Raw genomic sequence first — 18,353 nt, forward strand, 5'->3', positions numbered from 1 at the left:
AAGCCCTGAGCTCTGACCTCCTCGAGAGCTTCTCTCCGAGCTTGCCATTTTGCATGTTCGACCATGCTCTCAGCTTTGGCTTGGTTAACCTCGGCATCGATCCTGAACTGAGCCACTTTGGCATCAGCTCTTTTATTGGCCTCGATCACCTTAGATCTGGCGACTTCAAGTTCTTTAGCTAAATCTGCTTTATCTGAAGTGGCCAAATCCAACCGATGCTGAAGCTTTTTCATCTTTTCGATCAGCCCCCAAGCATTTTCTTTTGCAGATCGAAGCTGCGCATCAGACAACTCCAACCTAGCTTGAAAGGCTTCCTTTTTCGAGGCAAGGATATCTGATCGAGCTGGGCATCAGATCGTTAGTGGTTATCTATTTTTCATCTTTACTATCATGGAATATTAGGAATACCTGCTCAGCCATCTCCTCATGCTCTTCCCGAGCCGCTGTCAAATCTGCTCGAAGTTTTTCACTAAGGAGCGTGTACGAGGCACTCTTCTTAGTGAGGCTCTGAACCTCGACATCATGCTCCTCCCGGATTTGAAGAAAGGCCTTGTGATGCAACACCGAAGCCTACAAACAAAAGAAGAAACATTAAAATTACCTACAACTCTATGTGTAAAAGAAGCGGCAAAAATACCATTAGAGTTACCCGATTCAAAGCATGTTGGGCCTCGTTGAAGAGACAGGCGGGCCCCACCGCATTCATCACTGATTGATCTTCTTCGGTCACCAAGGACCGAAGGTAGCTGGCAATCCCCATAAGGGAAGAAACAATTTGGGTATCCACTGGTACGGAGAGCACTATCTTCCGCCTTCGGTAAACGTCAGCACATATCTGATCGAGCTGTTGGGAAATTATATCGTTTCTCGCCACATCCTTTTTCGAGAAACGAAGGGACTATCTTTGTACGGTCAAAACCGATTGAGTCAGTCGCATGGACTGGTCGAGACGATAATGTTTTGATCAAAGGGTATCTGCATGACAAGCTCGGTCGAGGTCTGAAGTAAGGGCGTTGAGCTTCGAGCTCTAAGACCGATCAATGACAAGCTCGGTATCATTATCGAGCTCATATCCAAATCGAACTACGAGACAAAGCGGAGATTATCGAAGATGCATAGACCGAACAACACTCACCCCGAATATCGAGACCCCAAGTCAGAATCGAGCTCCAACCAAGGCCGAGGGCTCGATCCAATACCGAGCTCGAGCCAGTATCGAGCTCGCAGACAAGAGCCGTTGCAACCACACTATGAGAGAGAATCTTGGCAGAAATCGAGGAAAAGATAATTTATCGTGGGTCCTCCACTATATATTTTTATTATTATAGGTAAAGTAGGATCCCTCTAATATAAGAGGGGGATGTTAAGACATTTAAGGGTCATCACGTTGCCTTGTTCATGAACATTTTCCTTTTTCTCTGCCTTATATTTCATTCCATTTCCCAAATATAGAGATTTTTACATTTCACTCTACAATTTGTATCAAGTTATATCACTTGTCCTTAAAACCATACACAAATTTAACTCTATCCGATTTTTCGGGTAAACATACATGTTTTTCAATTTTTCAAATGCTTATAAATTGTTTTGATCATTGCATTGATGTATTTCGTAAGTATCGTTCATCCTCATGTGAGTAAGCTAGTGATACTTATGGACTATAATTGTAGTTGCGTCCCTTCACGAGTGTGTTCACTCATGTTGTGATCGTAGGTGTAGATACCCCAGACGATTCTACACCTGTTAGGCTTTCCTTCACAATCTCAGTTTTTGGTGAGTCCTACTTTAATTATACTCGTGGACTTTTATATTAATACTTCTTTTATTTTTGGATATAATATTCGTCGTGTCATAAAGGTTCCATAGACGTTATGGTAACTTTTTTTGGTGAATATATTAACGTATTATAATATTACAAGTTTATGGAGATGTTTACAAACTGAATCATGTTTCTTAACCATTGCATGCATTAAGAATGTTTAGCAATTAGCAAGCCATGATAGTTGGTTCGGTATTAAGTTTAATGCATTGAGTGTCGATCCGTCCCTCCAATTTTTTGGACGTGATAATACCAATAACTAATAATTTTCTTGCATTTTGAATATATATGTTAGCTATTTGTATTTTAAAATATAAAAAAATGTTCAGTTTGAGTAGGATTTTCATTATATGAGGGATTTAAGTGTTTGCTTTCGAAAACTAGGAAAATGGTTATATTTGTGTAATTCGAAAACTAGGAAAATGGTTATATTTGTGTAATTCGATTTCCATTACGAAAAGGGTGTAAGTGTTTAATTTTAATTACAAGGTGTGTATCTGCAACTAAATCATATTACAGGAGCGTTTAAAATAATTTATCTATAATTAATAAGGTGGTCAATTTCTCGACGGGATATCTACTATGTTATTCTATGTATATATATATATATATATATATATATATATATATATATATATATATATATAAAATTCCAGAAGAAATATTTTTACAACACAAGACCTCGTGTAACTTGGGAAGTTACACCTCTCTCTTTTCAATTAATTTGCATTGCTGAGATATTTCTTCACTTGTTTTTGGACAACATATAAACTAATATATTGGTGATTTCATCTTCAAATTGGTCTCACAATTACGTGGAAAAGCTCGGTATTATAATGCTCAACTTATGCTTATTCATCATTTATCCTATTAGCTTCTATAACTAATTATTGAGTGGTGTGCTAACTGCGTTCAATATAATTCTCCGGGAAATTCCGATTCACAATACCAGAATAAAAAAGAAAAAAAATGGGAGGTAAAGGACAGATATATATTGAGCAACCCAAAATTAAACGGTTAAAAGAAACCATGAAATAGATTTTAGGGAGATATAATAATGCAAATAAAAGTGGAAAAAAGAATAAACAAGCTGAAGTCAAGTTGAATTTGCATAAGCAAAAATACAGATATCAATAACCTAAAACTAAGTACATCGCAAGGTACGAAGAAAATAGAAAAGCAAACTAGATAGAAGTAATAGAATACTAAATAAACATAGTTGAATACATATTTTTATCTGTAGAAAATAAAACTTGTTAAAAGGATTAGGGGAATCCCATTTTTTTCAGTTAAACATTCATCACGCGTAGGAAATACCAGTCTTCTTAATCCAGTTATCTTGGTCAATAAAATGAGCAGGAGCATATTTCTCAGCTTCTTGTGGTGAAATGTTTCTTTTATAACCACCCCATTTAACTCTTTTATCAATGTTTGCTCCTGGTCCTCTATTCTGATACTCTGCATAAAACAAAGTATTAAGTGCAAAATTTCCATTCCATGGAGCCCACCCTTCAGGATCAATGAAGGCGTCGATATACGACTGTATGATAATAGTTCTTGAATATTCTTTCCACGGACGTCCAAGGTACGCTTTAATTGGTGGCTGTGCGCTAGTAAAAGCTGGCTCAGCTCTGATATCGCAGTTTTGCAATACAATTGCACCAACTCCGCGATGATCTTTTCTTCCTTGAGCAGTGACCATACAAGCTTGATTGTCACCTGGTTTTCTAACAATCATCTTGCAGTTCTGGAACACGACCGATGCATCACCAAAGATGAAGTCAATGGTGCCTGTTATGGTACAGTCCTTGTAGAATTGTCTGTAGGAATGTGTGTAGAGGGTGTCTTGGTATCCATCTATGTTGCAGTTGTAGAAAACTGTCTTGTCAGCTGAGACGCGGAGCGCAACTGCTTGGTGCTTCTTTGCTCCTGCTGTGTTCTCGAATCCTATATCCCTTGCTACGAATCCATCTCCATTCACGGCTGCACATTTTAAAAGAGTTTAACTTTTACATTCCGATGTCACTTAAAAGATAATTACAGCTTGTTACTTATAATTAGTATGAGTAACCAGGGTAGGGAGGCTAAATCTATTAAAATTCAAACAGAATAATGTTAGCTTGAAAGTGCGAAGATAGTATTCATAAAGAGCTTAAGTTATATATATCGGCCGTGTAAAGCTTTTTTAACATTAGAGTCAAATTTAACTGTTTGAAAAGGAGCCTTGGGCAATGATAACACTGTCTCTGTTTGACCTGTAGGTTACGGGTTTGAGCCGTGAAATCAGCATTGATGCTTGCGTCAGGGTAGGCTCCCTACATCACACCCTCTTGGGTGCGACCCTGCATGAACACAAGATGTTTCATGCATCGGGTTGTCCTTTATTTGTTAAATTTAACTGGTTATGGTAAGTTATTACTCTATTTTTTTCGAGTTGTCATATCAGGACTGATATAAAGAGCTACCTATTAATGTAGGTCGTGTTAGCCATACTGTGTAAAATAATAACACTGTCCGTGTCGAAAACATAAATTTATTCACAGAACTAAATGACTTACCAACGGTGGCAGTGTGGTAAGTGCCAGTGCCATCAGCAAAGTTCTTATTACCAGTAATCTTGGTCTTGGTTGGGCCTTCACCAATAAACACAACATTTGTTATACTTCTTGGAATATCAACCATTTCCTTATATTCACCAGCCTTGATTAAGATAACATAGGTCTGGTTATTCTTAGGGGGCACAGCTTTAAGTGCTTCTTTGATAGTCTTATATTGTCCACTTCCATCTTGTGCAACCACAGCATTAGGCTTTGCACCAGAAACTTGAAGAAGCCTACGAGAACCGGCCTCAACAAACGCTGATGTGTACTCAGAATCCGTTGTCAATAATCGTCGGCTAATACCAGGGACATGCAAATTTGTAAGCATTTCACCAAAACTAGTAACCATAGCAAGACCATTACTAGTAAGTTCCCCTGCAGTCTTTAGTAATTTTTTCATTTTCTCACCAGTTTCACCAGTTGTGTTTTCAAAAGCATCTAAACAAGTTTCTTGATAAGTAATTGAAGCACTAATCCATGTTTTTAAATCATCAGTATAATCCTTAATCTTGTTAATATCAAAGGTACCAACTTTATCAAATGACCTTCTTAAATCATCAATAGAGACATTAAGAAGAGATTCACAAGTTTGTAAAGCATCTTTGGTTCTTGGATCTTTAGCAGCTTCTTGAATCAAGCTAGTATTTTTCATAGCATTTTTAATATCAGTAATAGTTGATTCAAATGCCACTTTTATAAGTTCTTTTGGATCACTTGTGTTCTTGGCTGATGCAAGACTCTTTTCACAAGCTTCTTTGTAATCAGTAGGTTGACACATTGCTTTTACTGATTTTGTAGAGGTTGAAATTTGGCTATCATTTGAAACAGGATCACCACTACTAGATGATGAATCACTGCTATTTCTTTTGGTAATGGTAACAGCTGCTGCTACCACACAAGCCACTACAAGAATTGAGGCTAAGCCAGCAATGGCTATTTTGTTAGCCATAATTTTGTAATTTTCCTTTGTGTTTTTTTTCCCTTCAAAGAAAAAATGTTTTTTGTTTTGTTCTTTTGATAGCAGAGCTTTTGGGGGGTGCTTTCTTATTAGAGAGGGTTCATGCCCCTTGGCTCTGAAAGATATATTTGTTAAAAATGGAGAACCTATTTATAGTGTAGAGATACAAGTAAATTAACGAAATTATTGTTGGTTTCAGTTGAAGGTGTGAGGATGTGAAATGGTCTTAAAGAAAGAGGAGGCTGTTAATAAGTATTCATTATTAACTTTAGCTTTTCCTACAATTAAGGTTTGGTAAATGGAATTTTACTGGTCAATTCAATTCCTGTTTGTTTCTAACTTGTGCATTATACAGCCTTACCCTTTGAATATAACAATTTATAATTAATCTATTTATTATCAGTTAAAAAAAAAATTAGAAGAGTATATCAGCAAATTATCATCTTTTACTCGGGAACATTCACGTAATCACGTTATTGATAGAAGTATTAAGGCGTAAAGAGTTAGATAATGCATTAATCAAATAAAGTGATAAATGAAATGTTTCAATGCTGACCTTCTCACTCAAAACAATTTGATACAACGCATCGTTATTTATTTCAAAAGAAAAAGGAAAAAAGTGCATGAAAACATGGTTGATTAAGTTTATTAATAATGCATCGTTATCTTTTTCAAAAGACAGATAACCTTATAGATTTCATTTGAGTGGCCTTTAGAATCATTATACCTACCCATAGTTGGCAATTTGGTACTATGAGACGGGATTTGAATCTCATCTACATAGATGTTCCTAGCCACGGGATGAGGAGGTCCGCTTTTGTTGTTAAGCCGTCCTCATTTACTCCTTTCCGCATAGGAGCTAATAATGGACAGAATCTCTGTAAATAAAGAAAAGGGGGCGTGTAAATTGGGTTTTTGAGTACCTACAATGGTGACCACACTGCTGGCATGTGATGTTTGGACATAAAATCGAGTCCTTGTGAATGAGCAAAGCCAGGTGCTCTTATTTTAAGTATCATGAAAAGAAAACTGGAAAGATAAAGAATAGAGAAAAGTGAGGAAAGGTCAAAATTAACACTAGTTATGTTCCAATAATGCAATCTAATACAACTTCAAGAATTTCAAACAGAGCAAAGTGAAGAAAGCTCATGTAAATACTAAGACGTTGCAAACTCAGAATCCTCAAAGAACGTAGAGATCATGTATACATCAGCTGGTAAGTTTTATTTAGGTGCTACAAACTGACACCATTGTTTGACCAAGAAAAATGATACAATCCAAGCACTATATGGCTTATACTCATTTTCACCATGATTATTGGCTTATTTTATGATCTATAGCTTTCTGCTTCATGCTCTCTGCCCACTTTTTCCAATAGTTTGGATTCATCAATTATTCTTTACTTGTTGCCGGTAGAGGTTGAGCTTGTCTGGAACAAACTATTTGGATCATCCAAAGGTTTAAAAAAAGGATGTATATCAACTTTTTATAGTCTGGCTCTTTGTAGTTCCATCTTCGCAATTGTCCCCAAGTGTACTTCATCAGGACCATCTGCTATTCTTAACGTCCTAGCTGTAGCCCAAAGATGAGCAAGAGCAGTGTCACCTGATAAACCAGCACCACCGTGCACTTGCATTGCAGTGTCAAGCACCTTCAATGCCATATTCGGAGCAGCAACCTGTAAACCATATAATCCTGCTAAAGTTTCCCCGAAAAGAGATATAATGCTAATCATGTAAATCACTGTCAGGATGCTCTTACTAACCTTTGCCATTGCAATTGTACCACGGGCCTTTTTGTTTCCAAGCCGATCAAGCTGGTCAGCAGCTTCCAGAACCAGTAATCTGGTTTTCTCCAGATCAATTCGACACTGTAAAGTCCATTGTCATTTATCATTTCAAATAGAACTATAGAAAAAGAAGATACAAAAATATTCTAGCAAAGCAGTTTCTGTTATGGGAGATTATGCTTAAATGAAAAAAAAAAAAAAACACACACACACTTACCCTAGCAACATCAGAAAGGAATGAGCCTTGTTGAGCAATTAATTTTCCAAAGGCTCTTCTCTGAAGGGCCCTTTGAACCATCATCTGCATGCCGCGATCTGCTGCACCTATTAGTCTCATGCAATGATGCAACCTTCCAGGTCCCAACCTACCCTACAAGAATAAGAATACAGCAACAACCAAGTTTCAGATGCTATTCGACATGCTGCAGATATCTTCCCTCAGATAACCAGAATGAGCAGTTTAGGATTCCATAAGCCTCAGTGTCGAATTGTAAAATGATGACCCCTTTAAAGATGTACCAACTTACTTAAACAAGGGAGCAGGAATATTCTCTCTCTCCCTCCCTCTCTCTCTCTCTCTCTCTCTCTCTCACACACACTCACACACACACACACACACACACAAGGAATATTCCTCTTTCTTCCGCCCTCAAACCCGTATGGTTAATATTTTGAATAACAAAGGGTGACACTCAAACATCTAAGCATATAAATGCATGGAGATTAAATTACTTTCCTGGGATGTATCAAATTCAAAGGAGAATGCAAAAGCATAATGATTGTTTGAATAAAACAGATTTAGGAACTTCTGATGATTATGAGGCATCAAAAAATTAGCTCATTAAATATCATAGGATATGTTAACGTCAACTCTTACCTGTGCAATCTCGAAACCACGCCCCTCGCCAAGTAGGATATTATTGGCTCGAACGCATACATTCTCAAATAATATTTCTGCATGACCATGAGGGGCGTCATCAAAACCAAATACTGTCAGTGGTCTCTTCACAGTAATACCAGGACTGTTGATGTCCACCAAGATCATGGATTGTTGTCTATGCTTTGGAGCTGCCAAGTCAGTTTTTCCCTGCCATTCATCCAGACTAATTGGCTTGAACACAAAAGTATAAACAGAAACAAATTATTTCTCGTTGAGAAGCAATAATAACTAACCATCACAATGAGAATTTTGCACCGGGGGTCCATGGCTCCACTGGTCCACCATTTTGTCCCGTTGATGATATACGAGTCCCCATGCCTGTACAATGGATTGCTCCCACAGTTATTTTTATTAATCTAACAAATTTCCGCATTTGACTCTTTTTTTTTCTTTTTGGGCTAGGGGGCGGGTAAGTCCTAGTCATTGGACTCGAATATGACCAAAATCCCTCTAATGGTTCCAGTGTATTTAACAAAGCATATGATGATTAAGCTGAACACAACCCTTGAATAGAGGTTCCATCAAAATCCTCAAGATTGACGTTCAACATCTTGCACAATATTCTGATCCCAATGTTATGAATTTCCCTCCGAAATATTTATTAAGTAGTTTAAGACACATAAATGTTCTTCAATGTTACCTTTCTCAACAAACAAACAAAAAGACACAGATGTTCTTCAACATTCCCACGAAATTTTGAGCTACCACTAACAACATAAGACATATATCATTTGCACCTCATTTTACACATCTAATTAAACCGTGCAATAGAAAGTTAGAGGGAGTACTAAGTCACCAAGAGAAGAGGAAAAAATTATGACAATGAAAAGATAAATGCATCATAATTGCCCGAGCAATGGAGTTTTGTATAGATAGTAACATGACATTTGGAGAAGCGTTGTGATCATGAGATGAGGGACAAGATAAAAAGGGAAAACCATTCAGAACTTCTTGTTACTAATTCCAATTATTTCACTTGAGAATCTCATTTTCAGCTTTGCTTCTGTTATTTTCGCATGTCATTCATTTTCCTTGTTTTTTAGCTCCCTCAGCCCCTAAGGGGGGTGTGGGGGGGAGGGGAAATGTAGTAGCAACTGCTATTTGTGATAACACTCTGAATACCTTGCTAGTCTTATCTAAGGTGCTGGTGCCTAACTTTACGCCTACAGCTTATCTATCTGGGTGTGTGTGTGCGTATAAGAACAAAATAAGCGAGAGAGACACAGAGAGAGAGAGAAAGAGAAGCTAATCTCATATCCTTTTTATCATAGCTTGCTCTACCTTTTAATGGAACACTCTATATTGGTGGCATCTGAGGATGCCACTTGAGGCTCTGTCATTGCAAAGCCAGAGCGTATCTTTCCCTCAAGCAAGGGAACAAGCCATTCCTTCATCTGTACCTCATTCCCATACCGAAGTAATACCTGAAAAGATGAATCACTCCCAAGAAATAAGTTAGAACATAAGCAATTATGCAATGAAGGGTATAGCAAGTTGTCTTTGTGAACGTACTATTTTTTTCACTTTTCACCAGTTAAATTTTCCACCACAGCTGCACGAGTTAGTAAGCATTCTTAAGACTATTACCATATATTTGCAACTGGAGTCTTTCGTTGATTTTAGTTAAAAGGATATTACTGTAGTAGTCGCCTGCAAACTATCTCTTTACAAAACATTAAGTAATGTTTACTTTACCTCCATATTTCCTGTATCAGGTGCCCCACAGTTGAAAATTTGCGGTGCCCAAACAGAACGACCCATAATTTCACACAGATATCCATACTCCAGGTTGGAAAGGCCAGTACCCAATAATCTATCAGAATCATTGTTGCTTAGACCATTTCTGCTGCCATAGATCAGTTCTCTAGCCCGAGCAGCACTATCAAACTGCATAGTAGTAGGAAAAAAAACATCAGGTACATTCTTAGAAAGCAAATGTCTGGAATCTTTCACTCCTTTATGACAGAATGGAGTTTTACAAACTCACTGGTATCCACAAGTTCCACAATCCTTCTTTTTTTGCCAGCTCCTTTAATTTCTCTTCGTCTGGGTGAATTGTCCAACGCATGTTAGACTGTGCAAGCTTGTAAAACTCATTTTCCCTTGGATATATATGATCCCCCATAAATTTTATCAATTTCTGCCTCAACTTTTGAACCTTCTCACTGGGCACAAATTTCCCTCCCACTGGCATTCCTTGATTTGGGCTATGCTCCGAACTTGTCTCTGCATAGTTGCGTACAACAGAAAAATTTGATTCAGGGAACAGGTATTACAACTGAGTTTTACTATGTCACTTATCAAGTGATATGATCAATAAAGTCATAGTAGCCTATCAGATTTTATTCAGCACCAAGTTGTTGACAAAGTAACCAGTTCTTGTGGACATTCAATGCCCCATGAAAACGAATGTGAAGGACAAAAGGTTGCAATTTTTCAAGTGCAAATTTGTTCTTTTTGCTGCAGAGACATGTTAAAGGTTGGTTACTGACTAAAATCATCTGCAATTTCACTGAAAAGTGGAGTTTGAACACAGGAGAATTTTGGTTCAAGATTTTAATGTTACACAAGAGTTTCAAATCTAGAGCTGGAGCAAATTTACAGTTGAAACATAAAACAACAACAATAACCTAGTGAAATCTCACAAGTGGGGTCTGGGGAGGGTAGTGAGTACACAGACCTTACCCCTACCCGAGGGAGTAGAGAGGCAATTTGCGAAAGACCCTCGACTCAAGAAGACGAAAAGAGACAAATACATCAGTACCATCATTAGAAAACATAGAAATAATAACGACATAAGAACCAGAAAATAGATGAAAAGCAATAACAATAACAAATAAATAACGCCCTATACTATGGAAAACGGAAAAATAGTGTGAACACAGCATTAACCACTAGCAATCTAAAGACGAAACCCTATCAGGCTAGCCTCACACCCAGTACGCAGTAGAAATTGCTCAACTACCTCCTAGCCTACAACCCTAATGCTCGACCTCCACACCTTCCTATCAAGGGCCATGTCCTCGGAAATCTGAAGTCACGCCATGTCCTGCCTGATCACCTCTCCTCAATACTTCTTAGGCTGCCATCTACCTCTTCTCGTACCCGCCAAAGCCAACCGCTCACACCTCCTTACCGGGACATCTGGGCTTCTCCTCCGCACGTGCCCGAACCATCTGAGCCTTGCTTCCCGCATCTTGTCATCCATAGGAGTCACGCCCACCTTCTCCCGAATAGTTTCATTCCTAATCTTATCCATCCTAGTGTGCCCGCACATCCACCTCAACATCCTCATTTCTGCTACTTTCATCCTCTGGATATGTGAGTTCTTAACTGGCCAACACTCTTCCCCATACAACATGGCTGGTCTAACTACCGCTCTATAAAACTTAATAAGAGTGTACATGATACTAAAAAGGCTAGAATGACCATCCAAAATTGGAGAGATTAACTAAATTAGAAACAACAAAGAAGTTGTTAAGGTATAGGATTTACCGGTTGGAGGATGCTGAGGGAGAGCAGATTTTCTTTGGATAAACGACCATGCAGTTCTGATGAAGGAATCAGCCTTTTCTCCAGTGCGCCGGGCACGTTCACCTCCTGAAGCATTACCCTGCAAAGCGATTATTAGAGATCTGTTATATAGAAAATAAATCTTACATAACAAAATTGTTGGTCAAAACATCAAAATGATGTCACCCACAATATTAATAAGAAATCTGATTACCATGATCCATCTGGAGTGTACACCAGCATATATTGAAGCCCCACGAAATAAGGAAAAAGCAATGTAGAACTTCCATTGATCGACTGGCCAAGGTCTTCCCTGAGATACAAAAAAACCAAAGCCAAAAGAATTCAGAGACAAGTAGTTGCACAGTATTAGAGTGCTGATTTTCTCTTGATACCCCCCCCCCCCCCAAAAAAAAAAAACATTAGATGATAAACCAAGCACAGAAATGTTTTAACATTTTAAATATATAGGATGATACTACAAGGCTGGCATTTTCAAAGGCATCCCAATCTCTATACTCCGGTCAGTTATTTTCCTTGCATAATGAAGGAACAAATATGGCCATGCTTTTTTTATTACTGTTATTCTCTATTAGTCTGTTCAAAGATTAGTAAAAGAAATCCTTGCTCAAGAATGGCCATCTAACGAAGTCGCAGAAAATTAGGCCTTACAGCTGCTGAGCAGTAATCTGCGAGATAGTTGGCAAGTGAAGGCACTCCTTCAGGGAAGCTGGTGAGTTCAAAGCCATTATTCTCTTCTATATCTTCTGATGCTATATCCACAATATGTCCCTGATAAGAAAGATAAGATATTACAACTTTAAATCACGTGAAACTTGATATCCTAGTGAAGGATACTAATTAGTAATTACAGGAAATAAAATTTGGTAAGGAATACTAATTACAGAAACATGACTCTGAGGATGGTGCTTGTCGTTGGTCTAATAATATCGAGAAATTAAGTAGAAGTCGCAAAAGAGTGGCAGTACCAAGCAGCTGTAGGCAACATCACACATTTGATTACCCAAAGTGGAGAGCTCCCAATCCAGAATACCTATAACTCTATCCTGCAACATCAACTAACATAGTCAGTTGCACTATAGGCGCTTTCGGGGCAGGGAAGGGCGGCACACATGAAAAAGAACACCTATAGCATAGGCTACTACAAGGAACAGAAGGAAGTTTCAGATGCTTTCAAGCACCGCACCTCAATAGGATGAAACACAACATTATCAATTCGGAAGTCACCGTGAACTAGACCTGCTGTTGCCCCAGAGGAATCTTCAAGGGGAATATGTTGCCGCAACCAATCAGCCAGCTCTAACATTTTAGGGTTTCTCCTGGACTTACCCTCACCAGTAGACAAAAGATATTGTTTGGCCCACCTCTCTACCTGAACTAGGTTAGGTAAACTATCAGACAACATAAGAATATATTCGAAAATACTATTACCAACAATCACCACCCAAAAGAAAGTGTATTGCATGAACAAAGTAACTGAATTAGTCAGGTAACAAAATAAACAAATGTGTTATTTCCAGTAGCATTACAATTTTCAATGCTCAAGAGTGATAGGCCAACCAAAAGCAAATAAGGCACAAGTTTATTTTCCCAGACATGTATTAGAATGAAACGGGCCTGACGAGAGGAATATGTAGAGGATTCATGTTTCCGAACCCAACTATTTTGGGATAGAGATCTAGTTGATTGATTTGATCTTCACAAAAATGAAAGTTTTCTTCACCTGTCGTTTACAATAGTCTGTCCGTTTCCCATAGTTACCAAGGCCGATTGCATCAACATCAGCAGAGTGAAGAACGGCCAAAGCTTGAGCAACAGCACGATATATGACCCTTCTTCTTTCAGGCTGTACATCCTATTCCAGACAAAATAAGGTACGTTTTATCTTGTGAATCAATGAAAATAATAACGCCCACCTAGCAATCCAATATTATTCTAGTGATGCCACAATTTTCTTTTTGATAAGTTTAAGAAATAGTGGCCACAATTTAAATAATCTAGGAAGATATATACTGTATTTGAAAACAGAATTCGTACTGGTAGCTTAGGGTCTATAAAGATACGTCCTTCCAAGTACTCCATGATGTAAAATGGAGTTCCAATAATACTTGAATCTGTACACAAACAGAAAACCTTTGGGACTGGGACCACTGTATGAGTACTCAATGCATGTAGAACCTGCCGTGTCAACATCAAAATCGCAAAGTTAAACCCAGAACATGCACACACATGACATATTACTGAGCATATTTACTTCCCAAGAGAAAGAAAGAATACAAAACCTCATATTCTCTCTCAACAGCATGAGCAGATGCCAATAAAGTTCCATGAGGTTTCTTTCTCAACACATATTTTTTTGCCAAGGTTCCTGAACGAACCTCAATGAGGAAAGTGGGATTTGACTGGCCATGCCCAAACTGATCCACAATGAAGACAGCATTTTAGAAACAAATGAAAAGTGAGAACTTCGCAACAAAAAAACAGCATTAGACATGGAAGCCTCTGCTTTGAGTATAGACGAAGGCCGCACAGAAGTAAAAATATATATATATATTCAAATGCCCAAATTTGTACTGTTTGACATCATTCAACTCGCAGCAGGTCTAATGCTACGCTCAAAATTTCCAGATACAGAAGAATTCTTTTCGTACCACTGATTCTTTTCTCCTTCCTTCTCTCTTAGGGAGAATTCCTAAAAGTGAACTAGAACTTCTATTACTAATCTGGGGAATGCATTTGTTTTTCGATAACTTCTAAATTGTGTTCAAGAGAAGAATGGAATTGCATTAGATGATGATCTGTTAGTAACAAGCACATCCCAAAATTGAAGTTCTATCATTCTCAGAATTCTCCCTTTCCTTTAAATCAATTGATAATATTGAAATCTTACATTATTCTTTTTTCATCACTATGTTTCATTCATAGCCACTTATTTTTGTAGATCAATTTCAACCTTTGTATCGAGCGTTTCTTTCTTTCAAACTAGATAAACAAATTGGAGTGCCTAGGCTACAATTCCCTCCTATAAAGAATAAAACTTATCATTGCCGTACACATACACCACCTAGTATCAGACAACAATCCCTCCAAACATATCTCTGCCTTCCATTGAATCTATACCAATTCGACACGCCCAATCTAAAATAAATAAATGAAAAAATAAGCAAACAAATGAAAGAAGTAGAAAAAGAAAGAAATTTGCATTAAGCTAAAACAGAGGATTTCTTCAAGATTTCTTAATCATAACTTCCTTTTGCCACCATAATCCGGTATACCAATCACCTAACTGAAGCTTAACTCCAGACAAACACAGTAAAGCACAAAACTTTTCTACTTTTATTTACCACAATTCCAAAAAAATCAGTCTTTTCTTTATCCTCTTCTTTTGCTAATTCCAGCATTTAACACATTATATGTATGTTTATAACCATCAATCACACAACATAGTTTCTGGAACTTCCTTTTTTAATTTGCACACTGATAAATTCATCAACAAAAATAAAGAGAAAAAGGCCAAGTCTTTACTTGTCAAAGTCACAAACTATAGATGATTTTTTTAGCAAATAATTATAAAAAAGAACAAAAGGGGGGAAAAGAACGAGCATACAAGACCTGAGAAACAGTAAACTGAGAAGGGTTTGTAGGGAAGCCAACAACATTATCAGATGCATAGCGAAGCAGCGCTTCTGTATCGAAACTCTGAGCTGGGTCCACTCTCCCAACAAGATCGGAAGTTTTATTTGCCATATCTTTGGAATATGGATTAGATGTACTACCAAATTACAGAGAAGTTGAAGCTGAAAATACAGAACTTTTTGGGGTAAGAAAACTGTGAAATTTAACTTAGAAAAGAAACCCAAAAAGAGAAGAAAAGGGAAACAAAGTACAAAAGTCCAGAGGGAATTGGTAAAGATCAAAGGTTTTGGCCTTGGAACTGTCGATACTGATATTTGTCATGTTATGATATAATGACTATATGCTGACGGTTGTAACTTGGATAAGATTTTTCTATTAAAGTGCCTGTTTGGAAAGCCATTTTGGAGTTATATTTGGGTGTAATAGATATAATTACACAATTTGGTATATTTATTTGGCCAAGTAAATACTTGGTCATTATAAAATTGGGTATAATTAGAGGGTGTAATTACACTTTTCAATTCTAAGGGGAAGTGAGAATTGATGGTAATTACACTGTATAATTACAAGGTTGCTTTTTAGTTTCTTTCTTTTTTTTTTTTTTAAATATTTTCTTTATAACTTTTTATTTCTATTTTTTTTTTGTTTTTTTAATTTTATTTTTACTTTTATAATTTTTTGAAATTTTAAAATATATTTTTATTTGTACATTATTTATTTTTTATTTCTCTATCTTTACTTCTTGTGATTCCATGTAATTGTTTATATTTTATTTATTATTCTATTTTTTGAAACTATACCTCCTAATATTAGAAATAATGAGTCATTAACAAACTTGGCATATAATGAATGATGCAATTAAGGTGAAATTTCGCTGTTGAACGTGGTTATACACTTATTATATCTTTTAATCTTAAGTTGCAGTGGAACTTACTATTTTATGTTGGGATTTGACATGCGTTAAACAATTTTATTTTATTTTGGATTTTAAAATTGTGCTATATTCATGGTTCCAATTGCATGTTGTTCATTTTTTAATTAGAATTGATATATTAGTTTTGTCAAATATTTGAATAATGTTATGACATTATATTTACAAATATTAATTTATTTTATCAAACATAAATTCCATGATGTTCTTACAAAACGTATGTTTTTAGTTTTTGTAAGTATCTAAACTAAATATTATTAATTTGAAAAATATATATAAATTATTTTTACAATATTAGTTATAAATATATGATTACTAATTAATGTATATTCACGAAAAAATATACATCCTAAATACCAAATATAATATTATTTATACTTATAAAAATTTATAGGCATATATTTACAATATTAACTTTTAAGTTTTGATAATTAATTCATTTAAAATTTAATCTAACTGTGTAATTACACTTATGCAACCAAACAGTAAATTTGTAATTACACTATGACAAACAAACAGGTTGTCGTAATTACACAACTATGTAATTACTACCATAGAAATTACACAAATTCCAATTACCTAGTGTCTTTCCAAACATACGCTAAATATCCATGCAATCATGCTCTCGCTTGGCTTAAAAAGTAGCTTATAAGCTAAAAGCCAAAAGTCATGGTAATTACTCCATTTTTGGCTTTTGATTTATTTTTGTATTTTTCATGCACTTTTGATTTATTTTATATTTTTCATGTCTAAAGGTAAGTACTTTTAAGCACCTTTTATCATTCCAAACAACACAAAAATTAGAAAAGTACTTAAAAGTCAATAAATACATACAATAAGATAATTCAAACATACTCTTAGTCCTTTTTAACTATATAATAATAATGCAGTGATGTGATCTTTGGCCAAAGGATTGGCTCAATTGATTTTGTGGCTCTTTATAAACTTATTTTTATTTTACGATTTTACCTCTTTTTTATACATGAGAGATTTACTTTTACACGCAAGAGATCTGTCTTTTACACATAAGAGATTTTAAAAAGTCATTTTCTTAATTTTAAAATCATAAAGGGGCATGATGTATAATTATAACCAAAAGGATTTGGGTTTCTTGAAGGGTTTTTGTGTATATCTTATTTGTCCTTCATTTTTTATTCTATTTTTACTAATTAGACCGGAAGTTGTAAAGATTTAGAGCTCGTTCGGATATGAAAGTTTTTTTACTTTTTTTCGAAAAACTTTCACTTTTTTGCGAATCAGTGTTTGGCCATAAGATTTCCAATTTTCACTTGAATATGAATTTTGAAATTTTTCAAAAATTTGAAAAACTCCTAAAAGCAGTTTTTCAAAATTTCACTCACATCACTTACAAAAATTCAAAAATAACCCTAAATTATATTCATGTCCAAACACAACTCTAATTTTCAAATGTTATTGTCACTTTAAAAAAATTTACTTTTCTTGTGTGTTTACCCGAAAAATAGATAGAGTTGAATTTATACGCAGTTCCGAAGATATGTGGTACAACTTAATACAAAATGCAAGGATAAATAAATATGTGAATATAGATTGGAGAAAATATAATCTAGACAAGGCAATCACGAACAGTGAATCTTAGGATTTAATAAAATAGAATCAATCTAAGAAACTAGAATGATCACTCTTTCTTGTAGAGGAAATAATATTTTTGTTATCATGTCAATCTCAGAAAAAAGATGTCCCTGCAGAAAATGATAAACAAGCCCTTTTATAGTGGAGGGATTTGGCTCCAAGCATAATAAAATAAACATCCAGTGGGAGACCCATGATAAATCAGTTTTTTTATAATTTCTGCCAAGATTCCCTCTAGTGGGATTACAACGGCTTTTGTCTGCGAGCTCGATCTTGCTTAGAATCCTCGGTTTTGGTTCGAGCTCGATTTCGGCTCGAACTTGTGACCTTGATTCGAGCTCGACCCTGGTTCGAGCCCTTGAATTGATTCTAGGTCGACGTAGGTTTGTTTTTGGATTATCAACACGATAGATCTACCCGCGTCATAGTTCGATTCTTATTCGAGTTTGATTATGATATCGATCTCATCACGAACCGGCCTCTCCAGGTTCTAGTCTAGTTCGTGCCCCCCCTTCGGGATCTTACTTCGATACAC

The 18,353-nt window shown here is 36.2% G+C and overlaps 2 protein-coding genes across 2 annotated transcripts; both read right to left on the reverse strand.

Moving 5' to 3' along the window:
• Positions 1 to 2,901: 2,901 nt before the first annotated feature.
• LOC107781884 (pectinesterase-like) lies at positions 2,902 to 5,484 on the reverse strand. Its single transcript, XM_016602699.2, has 2 exons — positions 4,378 to 5,484; positions 2,902 to 3,802 (listed from the first exon to the last, which is right to left on the reverse strand). Exons 1-2 carry the CDS (start codon positions 5,366 to 5,368, stop codon positions 3,120 to 3,122), a joined length of 1,674 nt encoding a protein of 557 aa, XP_016458185.1. The 5' UTR covers positions 5,369 to 5,484; the 3' UTR covers positions 2,902 to 3,119.
• Positions 5,485 to 6,432: 948 nt separating this feature from the next.
• LOC107781883 (putative acyl-CoA dehydrogenase IBR3) lies at positions 6,433 to 15,618 on the reverse strand. Its single transcript, XM_016602698.2, has 17 exons — positions 15,253 to 15,618; positions 13,923 to 14,057; positions 13,678 to 13,818; positions 13,364 to 13,495; positions 12,827 to 13,012; positions 12,609 to 12,686; positions 12,292 to 12,411; positions 11,834 to 11,932; positions 11,602 to 11,719; positions 10,094 to 10,332; positions 9,802 to 9,993; positions 9,388 to 9,530; positions 8,340 to 8,424; positions 8,044 to 8,253; positions 7,384 to 7,536; positions 7,143 to 7,247; positions 6,433 to 7,055 (listed from the first exon to the last, which is right to left on the reverse strand). The coding sequence occupies exons 1-17, from the start codon at positions 15,385 to 15,387 to the stop codon at positions 6,864 to 6,866; spliced, it is 2,463 nt and encodes an 820-aa protein (XP_016458184.1). The 5' UTR covers positions 15,388 to 15,618; the 3' UTR covers positions 6,433 to 6,863.
• Positions 15,619 to 18,353: the final 2,735 nt, after the last annotated feature.

This window comes from Nicotiana tabacum, chromosome 14, assembly GCF_000715075.1.
Source record: "Nicotiana tabacum cultivar K326 chromosome 14, ASM71507v2, whole genome shotgun sequence".
Lineage (NCBI taxonomy): Eukaryota > Viridiplantae > Streptophyta > Magnoliopsida > Solanales > Solanaceae > Nicotiana > Nicotiana tabacum.

Excerpts from the sequence above, each read along its gene's own strand:
- LOC107781883 (XM_016602698.2), bottom strand. The coding sequence starts at position 15,387 with ATGGCAAATAAAACTTCCGATCTTGTTGGGAGAGTGGACCCAGCTCAG. Across the intron at positions 13,496-13,677 it reads TTATAGACCCTAAGCTACCA|GATGTACAGCCTGAAAGAAG; the intron begins GTACGAATTCTG and ends TGTCTGGAATAG. Across the intron at positions 11,933-12,291 it reads CAGATTACTGCTCAGCAGCT|GGAAGACCTTGGCCAGTCGA; the intron begins GTAAGGCCTAAT and ends TTTGTATCTCAG.
- LOC107781884 (XM_016602699.2), bottom strand. The coding sequence starts at position 5,368 with ATGGCTAACAAAATAGCCATTGCTGGCTTAGCCTCAATTCTTGTAGTG. Across the intron at positions 3,803-4,377 it reads TTACCACACTGCCACCGTTG|CCGTGAATGGAGATGGATTC; the intron begins GTAAGTCATTTA and ends TAAAATGTGCAG.